We start from the raw sequence: 20,204 nt of genomic DNA on the forward strand, positions 1-20,204 counted from the left end.
TTGACAGCCTCCCTCTGTTCAATTCACAAAATCTTCAATGGGTGGACAATACCACTCTATTAAACAATCAATTGAACTAATATCATAATTCACTGATGCAAACTAAGACATGTTCCAATTTGTCCTCTCAAGTTTATTCTTGTAACATTAACAAGTCTCCAGTTATGGACCCAGTCACACTACATGTCAACAAGCCCAATATTATGCTCAATTCCATACCTGCACTACGTAGAGACAGGGGCAGTACTTGGCACCGCCTCCAATACTAATACCGATGAGATTGCTGTCATTCTTCTCAAGGGTGACACTCCCCGAGGTGACGGTCATTCCCCTGGTGACCAACATGCAGTTAGTATACTTCATCATGTTAGTCTGGGTCAGTACACCATGGGATGTTATTTTGTGTGTGAGAGAGAGAGAGAGAGAGAGAGAGAGAGAGATAGAGAGATGAAACAGACATTAACAAGAAAGCTTGTGTTCACCATTAGGTTGCATTAGTTATTAATATAAGTATCTTTCAATATACTGTACAGTATTGTATGTAGGAAATATCTTGTTCTACATGATTATGAAAATGATTAACTTAGCCTACTATTTTATACAATCGACTGACAATTAAAAAATATATGAGTTCAGAACTGGTACTATTTGTTCACACAGAGATTCTTAGAGTGACATATATTCATCAACACTACAGTACCTTCCCCATGCACATCTTGGTTAATGTCTACACCCAAGACTCATGCAAAATAAAAAAGAAACCTTTCACCACAAGCAACATATAACATTAAACACAAGCAAACCACAAATCAGCAAAATATAAATACTACTGTACAGTATAAGCAGAAGCAGCATCAACTGAAGCCTTTTATGTTCATCCACAATACAGGTAATGAGAATAATTCAGCATAAAGGCAAAAAGCCTAAATAAGAAACAGTACACTTAATCAATGTCATATATGGAAGACATTATTTTCCGCCCAATATTTTACTTAAAGCTTTATCAGCGCGTTCAAAAAGTTTTACCTCAGCAAGTCATAAGAAGTAATCACGAGTCGACTCTCAAATGACCCGGAGACTAACATACAGTACCACCAATATAAGTTTACACGGGTACACATACTGTACTGAGGAAAGTCAATTTTGAAAGCTTTGTTATATAAAAAGCCCAATGACATGAAATAATAATGTCCACTACCTCATCATAACTCTTGCACTATCAATACTACTGTCCATGCTGATGTCTGAGTATGGTAATCAATTACTATACATTTATCTCTTTGTCATAGTCTTGGTCTGTCTAACAGAAAAAAATAGAGTACAAATAAGGAGAAAATCACCATATTTTGTTAGTACAGTTCTTCATGATAATACGTATACACTAATAAATGAATACTTAGTGCTCAGAACTGGACTATCACTGACAGTGATGACTGTTGCTGCTACAATTTGTACAGTACAGTACATCAAAGAAAGGGCCAGTTCTTTGGTAAACACAGTTGTTAAATGATCATTATCCAACTCTCTCTAGATATTCAATATACTGTATACAGTATTGTAAAGTTATTCACTCAAGTTCTATTTGAGCCACAAATCTTCACTCAAGCCTATGAATAGGAACAACAAACACTGGACAAAGAAGGTCGTGTGTAACACACCAACTGGTCAAATGGCTCGTAAGCTGATAAACAGTGATGATAAAAAAAAAGGGCAGGGATAAGCCTGTGTGTCTCTATACAGTACAGTATATACAGTACCATGACAGAGGATGTAAGGTCAAGTTAAGTCAGCTGCTACCTTTCAAAAGACAACATATGTACCAGAGCTGTACACACAGTAATAACATAGAAGTTGTCTCACACCACTGCTGTACACCCCACCACACAACATTCACTATACTGTATAATGGAGTAACAAAAGTCATGTGCGGACTTTCCTTAGTTTGTACATCTGGTGATGTAATTTGTCAACAGGAAAAATTTAGGATTAAAAAAGTCAAGGTGACAGAGCACCTAAAGTCAACAGTACTGAGGGTAATCTAATTAGTTTGACTAAAAGATAACCTAGCTAACTCACTTGTGAGTAACCATACAACAAAATGTAATGAGCATGCCAAAGGGAGGCAAGACATACAGTACTTACGTGACGACCACAATAATAACCCAACACTACCGTACAGTAGTACTGTATTAACCCAAAACTACTCCAGTATTAACCCAACACTAATACTGTATTCATTTAATTGCTCACAGTTAATATCCAGGATGTCTTTCACTTCAATATCAGCAAATAACTCTCATTAACTAGACTACTGTCCTCAAGTTTAACAGTTTAAATACAGCAAATTATATTTTCAGTTGTGCCTTAACTACAGGTACAACTTCACCAATCTTTGAATATACAGTACAGTACTGTGTGAAGTCCTCTCATACAGACATGACATCCTCATCAGTATGTTAATTTAATGTCTTGATTATTGGAGGACCATACTTGTCTCTTAAGCATTTTAGGTTACCAAGCAAGTTTCTAACACACAAATAAGCTCCATCAACATCAAATTCAGTGAAGACCACAACTACAAAAAGAGAGAAAAATATATAAAAAGTAAGGGACATTAAAGCAATTCTGTGGGTATTTCAGGTGTTATCATCATCAGATATAAGATGACCGGCCTCTTACAATACAGGGGTAATTAGCCTTTATGATGTACTGTATTTTAGAAACAATAATGTACCACCATTGATAATAATGAAAACACATAATTTATTAATAAGCCGTTAAAGAAGACAATGTCATACCACCTGACAGTCCAACATCTCTGGTAGAAGTGGTGAGCACAATTGTACCAATATTACTTGGTCGTCTACAAGACAATAATATCTCTACATAAGAATCTTTTGTTTCTTAGATTAATTTAGCCTTCTACTTACATTTTATTTTCACTTCGAAATCCACACAAAAACTTTTCCCTCTCATTACTATCTTCTTCTTCCTCTTTAACCTCATCCTCCTTCCCCTTGTCATTCTCCTTTTGTTTGGGTCTTGGGAAGCAATGAAGGAAGAAACCAAGCAAACACAGTGAGACACAGTCGTCACACCACACGATAATACCACACATGGAACTTTATTAATATGGAAGCTTTAGGAATCTGTATGCATTGTTACCATCATGTTGAAGGGGTAAAAGATGCTACACCAGCTCTTACATTTTCCTCAGAACCAGAGAACACACTAACTTACTAACTTAAGCTATAACACAAAGATTCATTCAAAATGGTTAATACAGTATGTTAAACTTCGTCCCAACTGGAAATTGAGAGAACATCTCTGACTCACTTGAGCTACAACACAAAGTTGGATTCCCTACGGTTCATTCATTAAACTTTTCTTTAACCGGATATGAAAGAACACATCTGACTTGTTATGCCGTGGCACAAGAATGTTGGCCAAAATTTATGAAAACTGCACCGAAGCTCAACCATAACAACAATTATCGAGGATTAACGTACAAATCTTCACAAATATGGTGCCTGAAACATGTACGATTATACACTAAAAATGTTCAAGGTCATAACTATGTGTATCCACTCTATGTTTAGTATGTGGAGAAATTATTATGATTGTATTCTACCCACTTTTAGATCATAAAATTTTGAGGAAAATTTGATGACATTACATGGTTACAATACAATATTTTCAAGGTTCCTTCACCACCTATCTCTCACTAATTGATTATGAAGAAATTCATGAAATTGACCACAGTTCTGTCATAGGTTTCTGCTGATACTTGACTCTTGGTTCTATTACACAGCTTGATATAAGTTTATAGAGCTTATGCATTGTACTATACAATCTCAGACTTATTACATGTGGTAGTTGTCTTTCCTCCACTGCTTTGACTCACCACCTTCCCTCCTGGACTTATGATTCCCCTACCAGTGCTGGATTTAGGAGCATTCAGGGTGTGCTGTCAAACAGGGCCCGCATATTTTCAGGGTACCCAACTTTAAAATATAGAAAAGAAAATCTAAAAAGCTAGCTTCAGTTGGTTTATTTTCATTGTCACTGGCTAGTTAGTTTTTCTGTTGTTGGTATGGAATTGGCACCCTTTGGGGGCTGTAAACAGGTATCCATCGATATACAAATGGATTAGGATAAAAATCACTAAGTGAATTTTCATATCTCAAATAAAAGAACAAATAAGAAAAAGGGGATTCGGTTCCCCAATGACAAAAATACCTACCGAGTTGAAAAATAATCATAACATAACAAGACCAGACTTGACCAACACTAGAGCAGGTTGATACATTCAGGAGCCAGCACATGCCCAGTACTTGCCAGCAGTGCGTAACAGAGACGTGAAACACTGCCCAAGTGGCTAATGAGCCGATCAGTGGCGAAGAGGATAAAACATAAAAGTAATTCCTTTTATGTTTTTGACCTGATGATAATTATTATTTTTTATTTTTTTTTGCACATTCTGTATGTAGGATTGTGTGTGATTGCAACTGAATGGAAAAAAAAGAAGAAGAAAGTTATGTTTATAGTACAGTACAGTACAGGATATACCCGAAATTACGGGTTGAAAAATAACCAGAACATAACTCCTAGTTCAGCCTGGTAGGGAAAGTGCTAGGGAGTTGTGGCTGAGTCCTGGGGGCGCTCGATTTGAATTACTGCTGGCAAATTCATATAAGAGGTGGAAGCTTTCATAAGACAAAAAAAAGGGGGTAATTTAGGAATTTTGTATAAGTGAATTTTCGTATCCCAAATTTTTGCATATCGAGGGATACCTGTAATAAAACCTGTAATTTTCTGGCTAAATAACATTGCAACCATCATCATTATTTATACTGTATTGTACAATAAAACATAGAACTAAATGTGCTTCAGTTTAATAATATTACACTGGGAAACAAGAGTTTTTGCTACACAACTTGCTAAACAAGTCTTATGCAAAGTCTGGATCTCAGTGATTCAGTGACACCGAGTCTAACACCAACCTCTCACTACCCATAAATGTTTAATGTACTTTGTAAAACAAGTTCTTTCTTAGGTTGGAACATGTAAATTTGACACTGGTAGTCATTTAAGACAAATCACAAACATATTAAACTTTCATCACTGGACACATCATATGGTATGGTAACTCATATATGCTGTACTTGCAGGCACACAATAGTGTTTCAGTGAAAATGTAAATGGCACTGTAACTTTGCTTTAAACAACAGTGGGTGCCTGCTGGGGACAATGTATCATACAGATTCCTAATTTTCCTCTAAGCACGTGTGAAGTGAAACTTAAGACTGCACAATGCCAACTTAAACAAAAAATCATTAGTGAAAACACACACACATAACATTTAGTACAGTTATATTGTTAACTTTAACAATATAACTGTACTAAATGTTTTGGTGCAAAACTTATGAATTATTTAATGATTTATGAAGATTTTAAAGTGAGCAGTGAACTATATACAGTACAATATCACATGTGGCTGACAGCTCATCAACACAAAAGTGAAGGAAAAACTACTAAAAAAATATCTAACACATATTAAAAACAACATTCACTTAGAGGTAATCACCCAACCCTATTTATTACTATGCTACACTAGTTTCATCATCACCTATAATCTTGACTTAAAGCTTTGTGATGATTATGGCTACAAGATAAAACTGCTATGACAAAAAAATGGACCAAGAAAACATTATAAACTGCATTATTATAGAAATATCTACAGCAGACTACATAAGATCACCACACCAGGTACAGTATACATAAGGCCTGTGCATTTGCTGTAACCAACATCCAGAACTACAATACTGTACAGCTACACCAAAGTGATTCCTCTTACTTGTGGCTCTCTATCAGGTTTAGTCCTAAGGCTAGCCAGAGAGTTAAGATGGGGGGCGGGGGGATTCACAAAGACATGTACAGTACCATACTGGCAGCAAGCACCACACACACACCCCCATAGCTGAGAGACACATGCTGCCCACCATTTCCCTCTAAGCCTCAACTTGGATTTACCAATTAATTGTAAAAAAGAGCCTGAACTAGTCCTAGCTAAAGAGCAAATACACAGGCCTGCACATCAAACACACACCTCTGTTGTACAAGAAAGCTTCATGCCACTATGAAATAAATCTACACTTGTTTACATTCCATCGTACAGTAAATCCACGGTACTGAACAGAAAATTATCATCATAATCATTATCTTCTTCAAAGCTTAATTAGATTGTAAAAAAAAAAAAGTACTCCCCCTTTCACTGTATAGTGCTACAAACTTAAGAAAGTACAGTACTGTATAAACAGTAAAAAAAAAAAATTGCATATATTTCACATGAGGGTAGTACTGTACCTGAGGTGACCCCCATGTCCACAATGAATACTAACCTAAATGTTTTGCAATTATGGTGAAAGCTTTCCACCAGCACACAATAACCACACAATACAATACAGTACTGTACAACAAAGACATTCTTGATGTGGGGCACACAAGTTACCAACAAGAGGCAAAACACAGTACAGTAAATACAAGTAAGATATACAGTACAGTATTATATTGTGTTTTGCTCACTCACAATGCCTTTTGAAGTACAGTATCGTACTGCATAACATATGATTTACTCTATGTATGTGGTTACCATATTTTCTATCTGTACTTGATGGGAGATGGGGCAGTAAAATTAACTAATTCCAATATTACAAGTTAATTTTATCGCAACACCTCCCTGACAGAGCGCTGTAGTGCTGTATCCTTCGCGACTCAAATTTTTTAAAACTCTGGTTGTAAACACGATGAATCATTTCAACAGAAGACGGTGATTAAATCTCTGGGCGTTAACCCCTTGAGGATGGTGAAAACGGATTTGGTCATCATAATTGAAGGGTTAAGACATCATACTCAAGAGGTTATCATTGTACTGTACTCATTGGATTAAAAATGAATGTAGCATTTAGAAAGACTGGAGTGTGTTAACTCAAACCTTAAGGGAAAACAAAAACAAAAATATAGAGTGACTTAAGGTGTAAGTTTAACCCGTTCACTACAGGGACACCACTTTTAAGTACAGTAGTACTGGGTACAGTACTGTTGTCTATTTGGATAAAACCAGACAATTTTATGCAGCAGAGTTGTGTTGGCAGCCTGACATTTATGTAACATGTCTGTTGTGCTAATTCACATTATATATAAATAAATAAGTACAGTACTGTACTGTAATTAGGATAGCTTAAGTGTGCAGTTTTTAATTTGTACTGTGGGGAAAAAGAATATTGTGATGAATCACCAAAATGGTGCCTTGGTTAAAGTTACAAGTATATAGTTAGACATGGAATTCACAGAAATGGCTCAGCATTTTGGGGGGTAGGCTTTAGGACAGGCATTGGCCTAAACATGAATTATCAGCTAAAATTGAGGGTCAACTAATCTGCCAGAATGATGTGTACCCGTATATCTCGGCCTATAAGGCGTCGGGGTGCATAAGACGGCCCCCCCAAATTTCCATTTAAAAAGTAGCTTTTGAGCTCTAATCGCTGTATAAGACCAGTACCCCAAATGTGACACTTACCCACTGACTCAGTAGTCCTTTACCAACCATCCTTAGTTTTTAAAAAAAAAGGCCAATTCACTTCAAGTAATGTCATCAAATGTTACCCGCTGGTGTAGTGTAAACACTAGTGACGTCACTTAAGCGTCTGTATTTAACTGTCGGTAGTTTCAAGAATTAATGCAGTCATTTACTGAATATTCCTTGTAAAAAAATAAATTTTAAATTAATTATTTATAGGAGATAAGTATTATCAGTAAATATACCGATATGCATTACTGACCACCTCCACGGCTAAAAATAGCCCAATCTCGCGGTCACTTTCCCTTTCTTGTCTCCTCACTGGCAAATGGGGGGGGCGTGGGGAGGGGTGTGTGATGATAGCTGTGTTTATTACAGGGGTATAAATCTCTTTTACGGTATGTTAGACAGGTTTATAATACATTTTTATTATTTTAATATACCGGTAATCTTAATTTGAATCCAGCTTGCCAAACGTAAGTTTCAGTATAAAATAATTAGTGGTAAGACCTTGTGAGTGGCTTACGATGTTTTCATCACCACTCTTGACACACTAAACCACAATATTTAAGAGGTAAGAATTTTATACTTGGTGGTTTAGACGACCCCCTAACTTTGGGCAGATTTTTTTAATGTTCAAATTTCGTCTTATAAGCCGAGATATACGGTGTGCTGTTAATTTTTTTTTTTTATAATTGTTAACAATGATTCTAAACATTTCTATATTGATTGTGTAATTCTTATACATGTATCAAAGGAAACAAGGCAAACAACAATTATGATAAAAAACTACAAAATATGAATTAATGGTAGTGGACAGTAACAAAACAGCTGATCACAGCAGGACAGCAGATGCGACCATGAACAAACGTTTAGTACTTATTTTTCTTATTAAATAACAAAGTTACTTCAACAAAACCTTATTGCTACAATTAAAAACTTGAATGCAAAACAGACTGTCCATGAGCCATCCTGTTACCATAAGACATTGTCACATTCCCTTTGAAATAGTTTACTGTTATGTCTATAATTGACATGAATACTGTACAGTGAATCTTGGGCGAGTCATGTCTTGGGGAGAATATGTCTCTGAAACAACTGTAGTAATTCTTATTTCCACTCTTGTAAGCCCTGTTGACTTACTGTACTGACAAAGGGGTGGCTGGAAACTAAGAGTCACACACATTCTCATTTGTTGCCCTGTCACTCATTCTCTCAAGCTACAGTAACAGACCTGTTATACATCTATGCTACTGCACTACCCTAACCTCTCTTCAAATACAAGCTAATAAAGATCCAACACTCAAACAAGAAAAGGTCACTTACATTACAAGAGGTTATAACCTACAGGACATCTCTGTACAGTACTTCAACTTTAATTACGATAACCTAGATTAAAACCTTACAACTGCTAGTGATATGTGGCATGAGAACATCTCACACCTCAAAACAAGTTGCTGTACTTACTCTTCATTCTCTTCTCTGTCCCTGATGGGAGACCCTGATGTTATGCGTGTCTCAGGACTAAGAGATTAGTAGAATTTAGTAAAACCATCATAGATGCACCAACCAAAAATAAATCTACAAAGCACTAACTCAATGTCAAGTTAGGGAAGAAAAGATTGAAAAACAACCAAGATCCATGGACTTAGGTACAGAAATAAAGAAACACATGAACAGATGATTAAGTTTTTGTAATACAGTAGTTGACTAGAAATCTGAAGATGTAAATTATGTAACTGGATGTTTTTAGCTATATGAGGAGAAGCATTTCAAAAAGAAGGATGCAGAATGCTCAAGGTGTCTAAAGCCCAACACCACAACAAACATATATGTACAGTAAGTAGTAAGGTTGCCTTTTGAAAGTGTTTAAACAGTTCAGGGCAAACTTTGACTCAGGGAGAAAGTTAGATAAGGTTGGGATAAGCTATTTCAGGTTAGGTTAAGTTGTAGTAAGTTAGTACAGGTTAGGCCGTAGTAAGTTAGTACAGGTTAGGTCGTAGTAAGTTAGTACAGGTTAGGTTGTAATAAGTTAGGGTAGAATAGGGAAGATCTTAAACTGTCCTGAACATACCGTAATCCTCTAAAGAACACAAAATCAACAAACTACTAAAACAATGTTGAACTGCCTTTTTAACTGGGAATTCATACATCTTTGTCAATAAAAACATAAAAAAAGAAAACAAGTTCCACATAACTATAAATGAAAAACCACAGAACAAACGTTGAAATAACCGGTTAAATCACCTGCTGTAAACATTAATCACACACGTACAGGCAGGTGAAGGTGGACAAGTGTGTGAGGGAACGCCAGAGATGTACACCATCATTTGTAAGGAAGCTTTAAGCTATCTGACATCATCAAATTAAGAAAGAGCAAGAAAGCAAAAGAACTGAAATCAAAGTACCAGAGGAAATAAAGGCAACAGGAAATAAAAATGCAACAAATGCCAAAGCACCAACATGAAATTTCTACCACAGCAATAAAGTAATTTAGCAAAAACTGAAAATCAGACAACATACATGCGATCTTCAAACATGGAGTAATAAGCTTCCATTTCGTGTAGAGTTGTGAGATGTTCAGGGTCGTAGAAGGGCACCAAGGAATACTCATACATTCCAGGAAAGTTTCTTGACCACATTGATACTCATTGGGGGGGTCTCCACTACCTATATGCACCTTGGGTAAGCACAGTAGAGCAACATTCATCAGTAGCATCAATCTAATAGTATAAAAGTGCAGACACTTTCATTAACCCTTCCCTCACAGCAAACAGAAGCCATGATGTCACCCACTGTTGGGTGTAGTGTGCATGTACCATGATTTCAATTTGCGATAAAGAAAGCAGTACTGTATACTGTACAGTACTGTATCTTTAGTTAAACCAAATTTACTCAACAATTAACTGTCAACAGCTATCAGGTCAATCATGTACGAATACTACTGTACTGTACTGTACCGTGCTGTACTGTACCATACCGTACTGTACTGTACCGTACTGTACCATACCGTACCATACCATACTGTACTGTACTGTACTGTACTGTACTTGTGACCATAAAATCCAAAAATTAAGATATTGATGGATGATTTCTAATATTACAAAATAAAAATAATCATAGAGTGCAAACTTACTGTAGTAGCTACAATACTTAATGGATTATACTAACTGCTGTGACAAATCTGCACTCAAGTTACTGCATATTTTTAAATGACAATTGGAAGAAGTTATAAAATTGATAATTTCTATAATACAGGTCCACTACCGATTTTCCAGCACCCTTGGTTCCAAAGCCTTGCCGGATTATCCGTTTTGCCGGACCAGCCGAGGTCAGGTGATAATAATTCAACAATACTGTACACCTCTGGCCTACTAATTATACACCTCCCGTGTCTCTAAAGCACTATGGACTGCTAAAAACTTAAAACTCCACCACCGACACTTGTACCTTTCTTAGAAGCCATACCTATGGTTAAATGCAAGCAAAATAAGCTAAGAATCGCCCAGTAAACTAGTCTGGCACTCGCAGGAATTTCAAGCGCCCTCTCGTAATTTTGTCCGGACTAAACGAGGTGCCGGACCATCAGTTCCAGGAAAATCGGTAGTGTACCTGCACTTGGCTGACCACAATTTCACTCCAAAGTAAAAAACCCACAATGTAAGATTATTGTAAGTTTAACTACTGTACAGTATTTGAATTCTGTACAACATAAATTTACACAGTTAGTGAGCACATGAGAGGATCATTATGGTCTTCCTCAAATAATGTGCTAACAATAACATGGCAGTTTTCACAATATGGGTACTTGTATACAGGTCTTTGTATATAAGATTCAGAGAAGTTGTGAAGGGGCTGGGCATCAACTCCTCTTAGAGATCAATACATACTTTATGTGTTTAACCCCCTGTATATGGCATTGTCTCTGAGCTTAATAAAATTGCCTGGCATTAGTCAAATAAAGTATAGAAAGAGGCATCCCCATAGTGAAGGGGCTAGGGGAGGAACTTTGGTTAAGTACTGTCAATACATTTTCTATTAACAAATAAGAAAAAACTTTTGCTACAGGTAATAATTTGAATAACATACACATTAAATGAAGTGATTAATTCATAATGAAAAACACAAAGATAATACTTTCTGAAACAAATGAGAAAAAATCTGAAATGAGTGTACTGCATGAAGGATCGAAAAAGATTTGATAAAATGAATATTCGTATAGCAAATAACATAACATGGGTGAAATAGGGTTCAGTTCTTCAATGTCAAGAGACTTATATCATGGTCCTGAACAGGAAAATGAAAGTAGGCAGGGTACGAAGGATGAGGGAAATTGTGAGGTAAAACATGGTGAAAAACTGATGCTTTGACACTAAAATGACGTTTCTACGTGATTTGAATGTGATGAAATGGTCAATTTATGATAGGAGCCAGGTTTTTTATTTAAATAAAAATTACGCTTTCCTATGGTTTTTGTTGTGATTCAAACGAATCTGACCTTCATTTCTGGTGCTAACCTAACCTAATCACTGTGATTGGTCAATGCAATATGTGTCATCGCTAACTGGCTATGGCCTTACCACAATGCAAGACATTAAATAAATTATGAACAGGCCCCACATTTCCAACAATGTATCATTCTCCTCCGTTCATCGTTTACCTACTGCCGAGAACAGAGCTCTTCAAGGAATGCGGTGGCTTTTTAACTCGCTATATCTCCACTATTTCTCGTCAGCTCAGAAAGAGTCTTAGAAGAAATCTGTCTTATTTTTGTTAGGTAATGTGGTAGCAAACAATAAAATAACGGAATTCGAAACCTGACTACAGTACTGTACTGTCCTAAATTGACCAAGGAAATTAATTACTTACTGTACATTAAATATTCTCCTGAAAAACCTGCCACTGTCAGCGTTGTCATCTGCTCTATGTTTGTTTACCTGCAACAACAGACCCGCTCAGTCCGAGTGTACTCACACATCCACAAAAAAACGTAAAATTACACAGGGATGCTTCAATAAAGTTACTTTCATTGTTACTATATATCAAAATTAGTACTATCTATTTAATATGGCGAGAAGTCCAGGGGGTAAGGTAGTTAGGTTAGGTTTCTTTGGTAGGTTAGGTCAGGTTCTATAAGGTTCTGTGCATTATCGTATCATTTTTATTGTGGTAAATTTGCACTTGCACATTCCACTCTGTTAGAAAGTAAAAAATAAATTTTTCTAGTGTATTTGTGTGTTTAAACCGAATATGACCTTCATTTCCGTCGGAAATTGGCTGTTTTTTTATCGATTTATTTTCATGGGACGCTTTCCGAAAAAAAATAATGGCTAAGCGAATAAAAAAAAAAAAAACGCTAGAAAAACCAAAACCAAACCTAACTGACTCTCACCACATGATGGAATCACCTATTTCTTACCTTATTGCCGTCTCTTCTTTGTCTTTGGGATAAGGGACGAGTTAGGACACATGTTGTTTTTTGAGATATTTACATTGTTTTGCACTTAGGACACTTTACTAATGTTGGAAGAACACCATGCGATCGAAAAAATGCAACAGTTTCTTCGTTTAAAAAAAAAAAAACTCGCAATAAGCTGCATATAATTTAAGTGACATCCATCGCAGACTTCCATGGTCGGAACTGAATTTGAATTTCGAAATACGAGAGACCCAAAATAAAAATTGAATTTGAGTGTGTCAAAAATACCGCGAATTAAACCAAAATTCATTTTAATTGGTTGCAAAAAAAAAAAACGCTTTTGATTGGCCGCGTGACGTGTACGGGAACGCATGCCCGTGATGATTTATGAAGGAGACACGCAGTGTGGGAGGTGAGGTAGGCGGCAATGGCGAAAGATTAATGGAAGAAAATAGAGAAATTTTGGATATGCTATCTCTGTTATTATACATTTGCGACGGTAATGTAATAGATGAAAATTATCTTAAAATTAGACGTCTTATTAGAATATGATAATAGATTAGTGGTAGGAATGTGGAATGTGAAAATGCAATAAAACCTTTATTACTTCCTATCACCCAAAGAACATTTGTGGAAAAAAATAATGAAATCAAACAGCAGGTTCTGGTGTTAGCCATCTTTTCCTGGATTACCGACCTATACTAGGTAACAAGATGTTGGTAATAAGATTTAGGTAACATGATATTGCTAACAAGACATGGTTAACAAGACCATGGTCAACACTCTTGCTGAGTACCACGTGTTCTCAACATTTGATCTAAGGGGCGCATACCATCAACTACGCATAAGCGAGTCTGATAAACCCTTTACAGCATTTGAAGCAAAAGGCAGACTGCATCAATTCACACGTGTACCATTTGGGGTCACTAATGGTGTTGCTGTTTTTCAAAGAGCCATAGACAAGTTCGTGGAGGAGGAGAATCTATGTGACACATTTCCCTACCTTGACAATATTACCATAGGTGGTCGGGATCAGAAAGATCACGACACAAATCTTGAGAAATTTCTTGCTGCTGCTGAGAAAAGGAAGCTGACATTCAATACATCCAAATCTACAATATCAGCAACATCGATCAATCTTCTGGGTTATCAACTTGGAAATGGTCAAATCAAACCAGATCCTGAAAGGCTAAAACCACTGCAAGAACTTCCACCACCTACAAACCGATCGGCTCTTCAACGTGTACTTGGTATGTTTGCTTATTACGCTAAGTGGATCCCGGAGTTTTCAGACAAGGCACGGCCTCTCTACAATGCTAAATCTTTTCCTCTGGACCGTGAATCACTCACAGCTTTTGATGACTTGAAGAAACTGCTTGGGGAAGCTGCCCTAAATAGCAGTGACCATGCCATCCCATTTGTTGTGGAGTGTGATGAGTCGGATGTAGCCGTGTCTGCTACTTTGAATCAAGCTGGTCGGCCAGTAGCCTTCATGCCTCGGATGTTATCTGGCAGTGAGATTCACTATTCCCCTGTTGAGAATGAGGTGACTGCAATAATTGAAGCGGTAAGAAACTGGTCTCGCCTGTTGTTGGGACGGCACTTCACCATTGTTACTGACCAGCGATCAGTTGCATTTATGCTGGACAGTCGTAGGAGAACTAAAGTGAAGAATGACAAGATACAAGGGTGGCGCCTCGAACTTGCATGTTTTAGCTATTCCATTTGGTATCAGCCAGGTAGAGACAACGTTGCTCCTGACACTTTCACTCGAGCGTTCTGCGGACCCATCTCATCGTCAAACCTAACTGTCATCCATGAAGGGCTCTGCCACCCAGGGGTTGTCAGAATGCTTCATTTTGTCTGGACAAAGAACCTCCCATTTTCTACGGAGGATGTGAAAAAGGTCTGTTCAACTTGTTATGTATGTGCTGAAATCAAGCCAACATTTCACAGGCCTACTGAAAATACCCTTATCAAAGCTACTCAGCCAATGGATAGACTGAGCATTGACTTCAAAGGTCCTCTTCCATCAGGCACGAGAAACTCTTATCTCTTCACTGCTGTGGATGAATATTCCAGATTTCCCTTTGCTATTCCATGTGCTGACATGACATCCTCAACTGTCATCAGATGTCTGGACACCATCTTCTCGCTTTGTGGTATGGCGAGTTTTGTCCACTCTGATCGAGGAAGTGCTTTTATGTCTCGTGAAGTGAAAACTCATCTCGCTAGTCGTGGAGTGGCGTCCAGCAAAACTACACCTTACCACCCAACAGGAAACAGTCAAATAGAACGGTACAATGGCATAATCTGGAAGTCCATATGTTTAGCTGCCAAATCTCGAGATGTTCCGGATACTTAATGGGAAGCTCTCCTACCCGAAGTACTTCACTCCATTAGATCATTGCTCTCAACAGCCATCAACGTGACTCCACATGAGAGGTTTTTCAATTTTCCGAGACGATCTTGTCAGGGTACATCCCTGCCAAGGTCCTGTCTTCTTACGCCGATTCGTCCGCTCAAGCAAAGGTGACCCTCTCGTTGATGAGGTGGAGCTCCTCGAGGCTAACCCAACGTATGCACACATCAAGTATTCAGATGGACGCGAATCTTCTGTTTCCCTCCGTGATCTTGCTCCATGCCGGATCAACCTCACCTTCAGTGGAGCCAGAAATGTTGGATAATGGTGAGGGAGTTGCTGCAGAGGGAGATACAGGGAGAACATTACTGAATCCTAGTATCATGCAGGAGTTACCTCCTCGTCATTCTACTCGGCAGCGAAGAGAACCCCAGCGATGCGGCTATGATGTTTGATTGATTATGTTGGCAGGGGTGAATGTCATATTATGGAATAAATTATGTTTGTGTTTACCTTTACTCTAAATGTTCTCTTGTTCTAATTGGGCTTTGTTTTGTTCTGTTGCAGATGTATATGGATTTATGAGTTGAATAAAGCCTTGATTACTGAAGACGTTTGATATACGACAATGGGTAAAATGAAGAAGGTAAAAATATATAGGTAAACAAGATATAAGGTAACATGACGTAGGTAAATGACTTAGGTAATTAAAACATGGGACACTCACAGTTTGTCTTCCTCCAGGTAAAACTCGTCCTCAAACTCCATGTGGAGGAAAGGTGACGTGACGGGAGGAAGAATAATGATGGTGAAGGTATATTACTACTGCTGCACCAAAGACGTATTTAGTCTTTACTACTGCAGTGTTTTGTTATTTTTCTGTCAACCTGTCTGACGTCTCACGGCTTCACGGCTTCACTCGAACCCCCAAACCTCTTATAAGGGAAACGGAACCATAAATCTAGGTAGTTGAACCTGTTTTTTGGTCATTATTTATTTTATTTAAACGGCTAGTAAGCTGATAAGTAGTGAAACTGATAAAAATGTTTTCATCTATATAGAGGGATCGGGGATTCATGGGTTCAGTAATGTCTTGATCGACTCCCTAGTAGGTAGAGTTCTTGGGGGTATTGTCAAGGATTATATTAAAAAAATCCTTGGTATTGGACAAAAGAAAGGAATGTTAGTGGTAAAATACACGACCACCACCACAGATACACCCAATTTATTACTTTACTTTATCCTCTGCGCTACTTATCGGCTGGTTACGTCTCTCTTACGGAGATGATACTGTATTAGTAAAGCCTTTGGTATTAGCCCCCGATGCTAGGCCTATTGATTTTTTTTTAATAATAGCATACTGGATACAACTATCATTTACACACAATTGCAGATTCTCAGTTGTTTCTTTTACTGTCGACAACACAACATACATAATGTATGTCGTTTATCACTATTTTTTTTATTTATATTATTTATTAATTGTTAATTATTATTGCTGTTATTGTTATTATTATTATTATTATTATATTCTCTCCCTGCAGGCCCTGACTTAAGTAAGCTAGGACAGTGTTACCAGCGGATGGGGGTTCCCAATTTATTTTAAGCACTCATCAACCCAAACACTTTAACTCAGTCCGTCAACCCCTTGTTAATTCAACTTGTTTGTTTATTTACATTCAGGAAGGCAATAAAGGCCGAGAAACTGGAACTTAAAAGTATATGCTCTCAGGTGTTGTCTATAATGAAAAGGAATGTGGGTGTAGGTGCTCACATGGTGCTCTTCCTAATCAGGATAGGGACAGTCCAACTCTATAGAAGACAGAGGTTGTGAATTTGAATGGTAGACTAAATCAAAATACTAGTATGCAAAATAAAACCTCTCCATATTACTTAAGAATATTATTATACTGACGGAGATTAAAATAAACTAATGTACACAACTTATAAATCTAATGCCACATCAAGTATTATAGTTTTGAAACATTGTGGCAACCCTGATATTAGGAATTTGTATTGTCAACAATAATTTATAAAATATATTAATAAAGTTTAGAGGAGAAATTAGTGTGTAACAGTTTATGTAAGCTCAGTGTGTTGATACATCATCCTGTAAACATTGTCAGCTGTCTAATTATTAGCAGACAATGTTCCCAACTATACAGAATAAAATGTGTTCACTGTGCTATATACCCTGAACAGTAATTGGGAATATCCATTATTGAGTAGTTTACTGCATTCCAATACTTCAAGCCACGCCCATCCTTCAACTCTCTCCTACTCTCATTCATGTCTCTCATCACAATCAGTCTTCCCCTTTGTTTACATTTGCTATTTCTGCAACCATTACATTTCAAAAGTTGAAACATTTTTGCAAAGTAAATATTGTAATACTGTATCATAAAATTAAAGCAGACACACTTATAGGAAACATAAATAAAACTAATTGCATTAATTAGTGTTTTTACTGCAGTACCTTTCCATAGTACAAGCATGTAAAGCTGAGGCAGCAATTTTAGTGCAATAAATTTTACAATTGTAAAATAGTTTCACATTGCTTTTGTTTTCCTCCCCTGCAGTCCAACTGGGTGATTTCTAATCATGGCCAGGGGCAAAATATAGCTACGGTAAATCCTAGCAAACGTGGAGATAAGGCCAAGTTAATACATTTCTCATCTTAGTGATTGGGTAATAGATCTGGGTTGCAGAAGAAATTCCTCTCTACATCTGGACTACAATATTCTGTACATATCCAGGCAGCGTGAACCAATACCTAACACTACAATGCTAAAAATCACACCAAATTTCAAGAATTAAATTGTTTATGGTCTTTTTTGGCATACCATTCAGGTCATATTGATTTTCTTCTGCTTGGTATCACTTTTTAATATTGACTACTGATATAAGTGTGGCTCGATTAAACAGCATGCTCTTTCAATATTCTTAGTCAAAAGAATATGGGAGAACAAACTTTCACCTCACAATGACCAATGGCAAGACAATGTTTACCACCAGCATACATCAGCTGTATTGGTGACAGAAAATTAACCTTCAATTCAAACTTGATTAAGATGTTTAAAAATTTTCTCTTCAAGGAGTTCTAGCATTATTTATCCAAGGCAATGGTGCTGATGGCAGGTAAGATGATGTAAAGGGTAGTTTATGGTGTGACATAACTGGATGAAGTTAAGGTGACTGGCATGCGTGATGACATAAACCTGGATAGCTCTCCTGCTGGCAAGGATAAACTTAAGGCAACAGTGGGATGGATAAAATGTAGCTGCTCTCATAACTACACTTAAAATAATAAATAAATTAGCCAAATTAAATACTAGAATGTTCTCCACCAGGAATGGACTTAAAAACTTATTAAAAAAAAACTACAAAAATTGTACCTTATACCAAAATTAATAAGGGCACTGTAGAACATCTTACACTCAATTTTAAAGCTGAAAGAGATCACTCGACCTAATGTAGGAGTGAATGCTGATCTAACGTTAGGTGAGGGACATGACAAGTAGCGTCACAGGCCACTATTAAAAACAAAACACAATAGTAATATATCTACATAATATGTTGGAGAGATTTACCATAAATTGTCTCAACATAAAATATATATTCTCTGAGAAGCAGACAGCCTATCAGCATATTTAAACCCCATGTTTCCATTTAACTATAATAGATGGAAATAAATAGGACCTTTCTCTGACTTTTTCTTTTAATACCTGTACAAATTTGGGACAATTAAAACTGGTATAATGCCTCAATAGTGATCTTCCCCATACATATCAACTTAAGTTAAATATAAAACCTGGAACAGCATCAACATGAATCATCAGATCTAAGTAAGTTATATATCAAGTTTTTAAGCCATGTTTGCAGCATTTTACTATCAGTACTAATTTACAGTCTTAACCACCAATAGGATATGTCATCAAAAAGACAAACAATAAAAAAAAAAAGTAAATAAAAAAAATGTAAGCAAACATCAGTTCAGACCTTATTACATCTTGTTGATCAAGAATGTTAAACACATATTCTTGATGTAATAGAAACAGCCATTCTGAAATATGAAACAGCTTCCAATACCAATAATCTGCTGACAGAACACACTATAGGTTCACTATACACAAGGGAACACAAAAATTAAGCCTGAAATTTGTACTGTACAAGAAATCCAAACTTCAGTTCAAGTAAAAACATATCAAATACTGTATATTATCAAATAATTTTAATCCTATACAAAATAAGCAGACCAAAATACTGTATGTATATAATGTATATATTTCTTCTTCATATATGTTTTTAAAATACTAATTAACATTTCAAGGGATATCAAATTCTAACATTGAGACCTACACGTGCTATACTTCTTAATAGCTGCTTCTACAACAGTATACATTCTATCAATTCACAGAAATTAATCCATCAAAACTCCTCAGTAAATTATCTGATATGAAACTTTACATTATAGTAAAGGTACAGACAAATTGTCACAGGTATTATATAATACAATCTGATTGTAAAAAATAAAGACATTATGATATTTTAAAAGTAGGACATCCTAAAAAGCCACTTTAAGCTTCTTACATTTATCAGATTTCACATTTATTACAAGGGCAGTTCATCACATTTACCTTGTTTAGTCGGTCCAAATATTTCTCAATTCCATGGGGTTTATCTTTTGAAACTGAATGACAATTTATATAAAAATTTGGTCTAACAATCTACACCTTGCTTCTCCCACTTCTACCATAAAGCTTGTCCATGGTGATTTTTACCCCACAACTTAGCATTGGTCAGTGGTGTCCCTCACTTTGTGCTTAACTACTCTGCGTGTAAGC

General features: G+C 36.6%; 1 protein-coding gene across 4 annotated transcripts in view; it reads right to left on the bottom strand.

The window, feature by feature from the left end:
- LOC121856185 (PRKCA-binding protein-like) overlaps nucleotides 1-16,604 on the bottom strand; it is a 35,403-nt gene extending 18,799 nt beyond the window's left edge. Inside the window, exons 1-3 of one of the 4 annotated variants that reach the window (XM_042351531.1) lie at nucleotides 16,088-16,604; nucleotides 2,931-3,041; nucleotides 220-331 (exon numbers count right to left, since the gene is read on the bottom strand). In XM_042351531.1, coding sequence (XP_042207465.1) covers nucleotides 220-331; nucleotides 2,931-3,041; nucleotides 16,088-16,128 — 264 coding nt within the window. In that variant the 5' untranslated portion in view covers nucleotides 16,129-16,604. Of the gene's footprint in view, nucleotides 1-219; nucleotides 332-2,930; nucleotides 3,042-10,102; nucleotides 10,260-16,087 lie in introns of all 4 variants that reach the window. The other 3 variants (XM_042351546.1, XM_042351538.1, XM_042351554.1) reach the window with 3 other exon arrangements.
- Between the last annotated feature and the right edge of the window lie 3,600 nt (nucleotides 16,605-20,204).

The sequence above is a fragment of the Homarus americanus genome, unplaced genomic scaffold (assembly GCF_018991925.1).
Source record: "Homarus americanus isolate GMGI-L3 unplaced genomic scaffold, GMGI_Hamer_2.0 scaffold1024, whole genome shotgun sequence".
In the NCBI taxonomy this organism is placed as follows: domain Eukaryota; kingdom Metazoa; phylum Arthropoda; class Malacostraca; order Decapoda; family Nephropidae; genus Homarus; species Homarus americanus.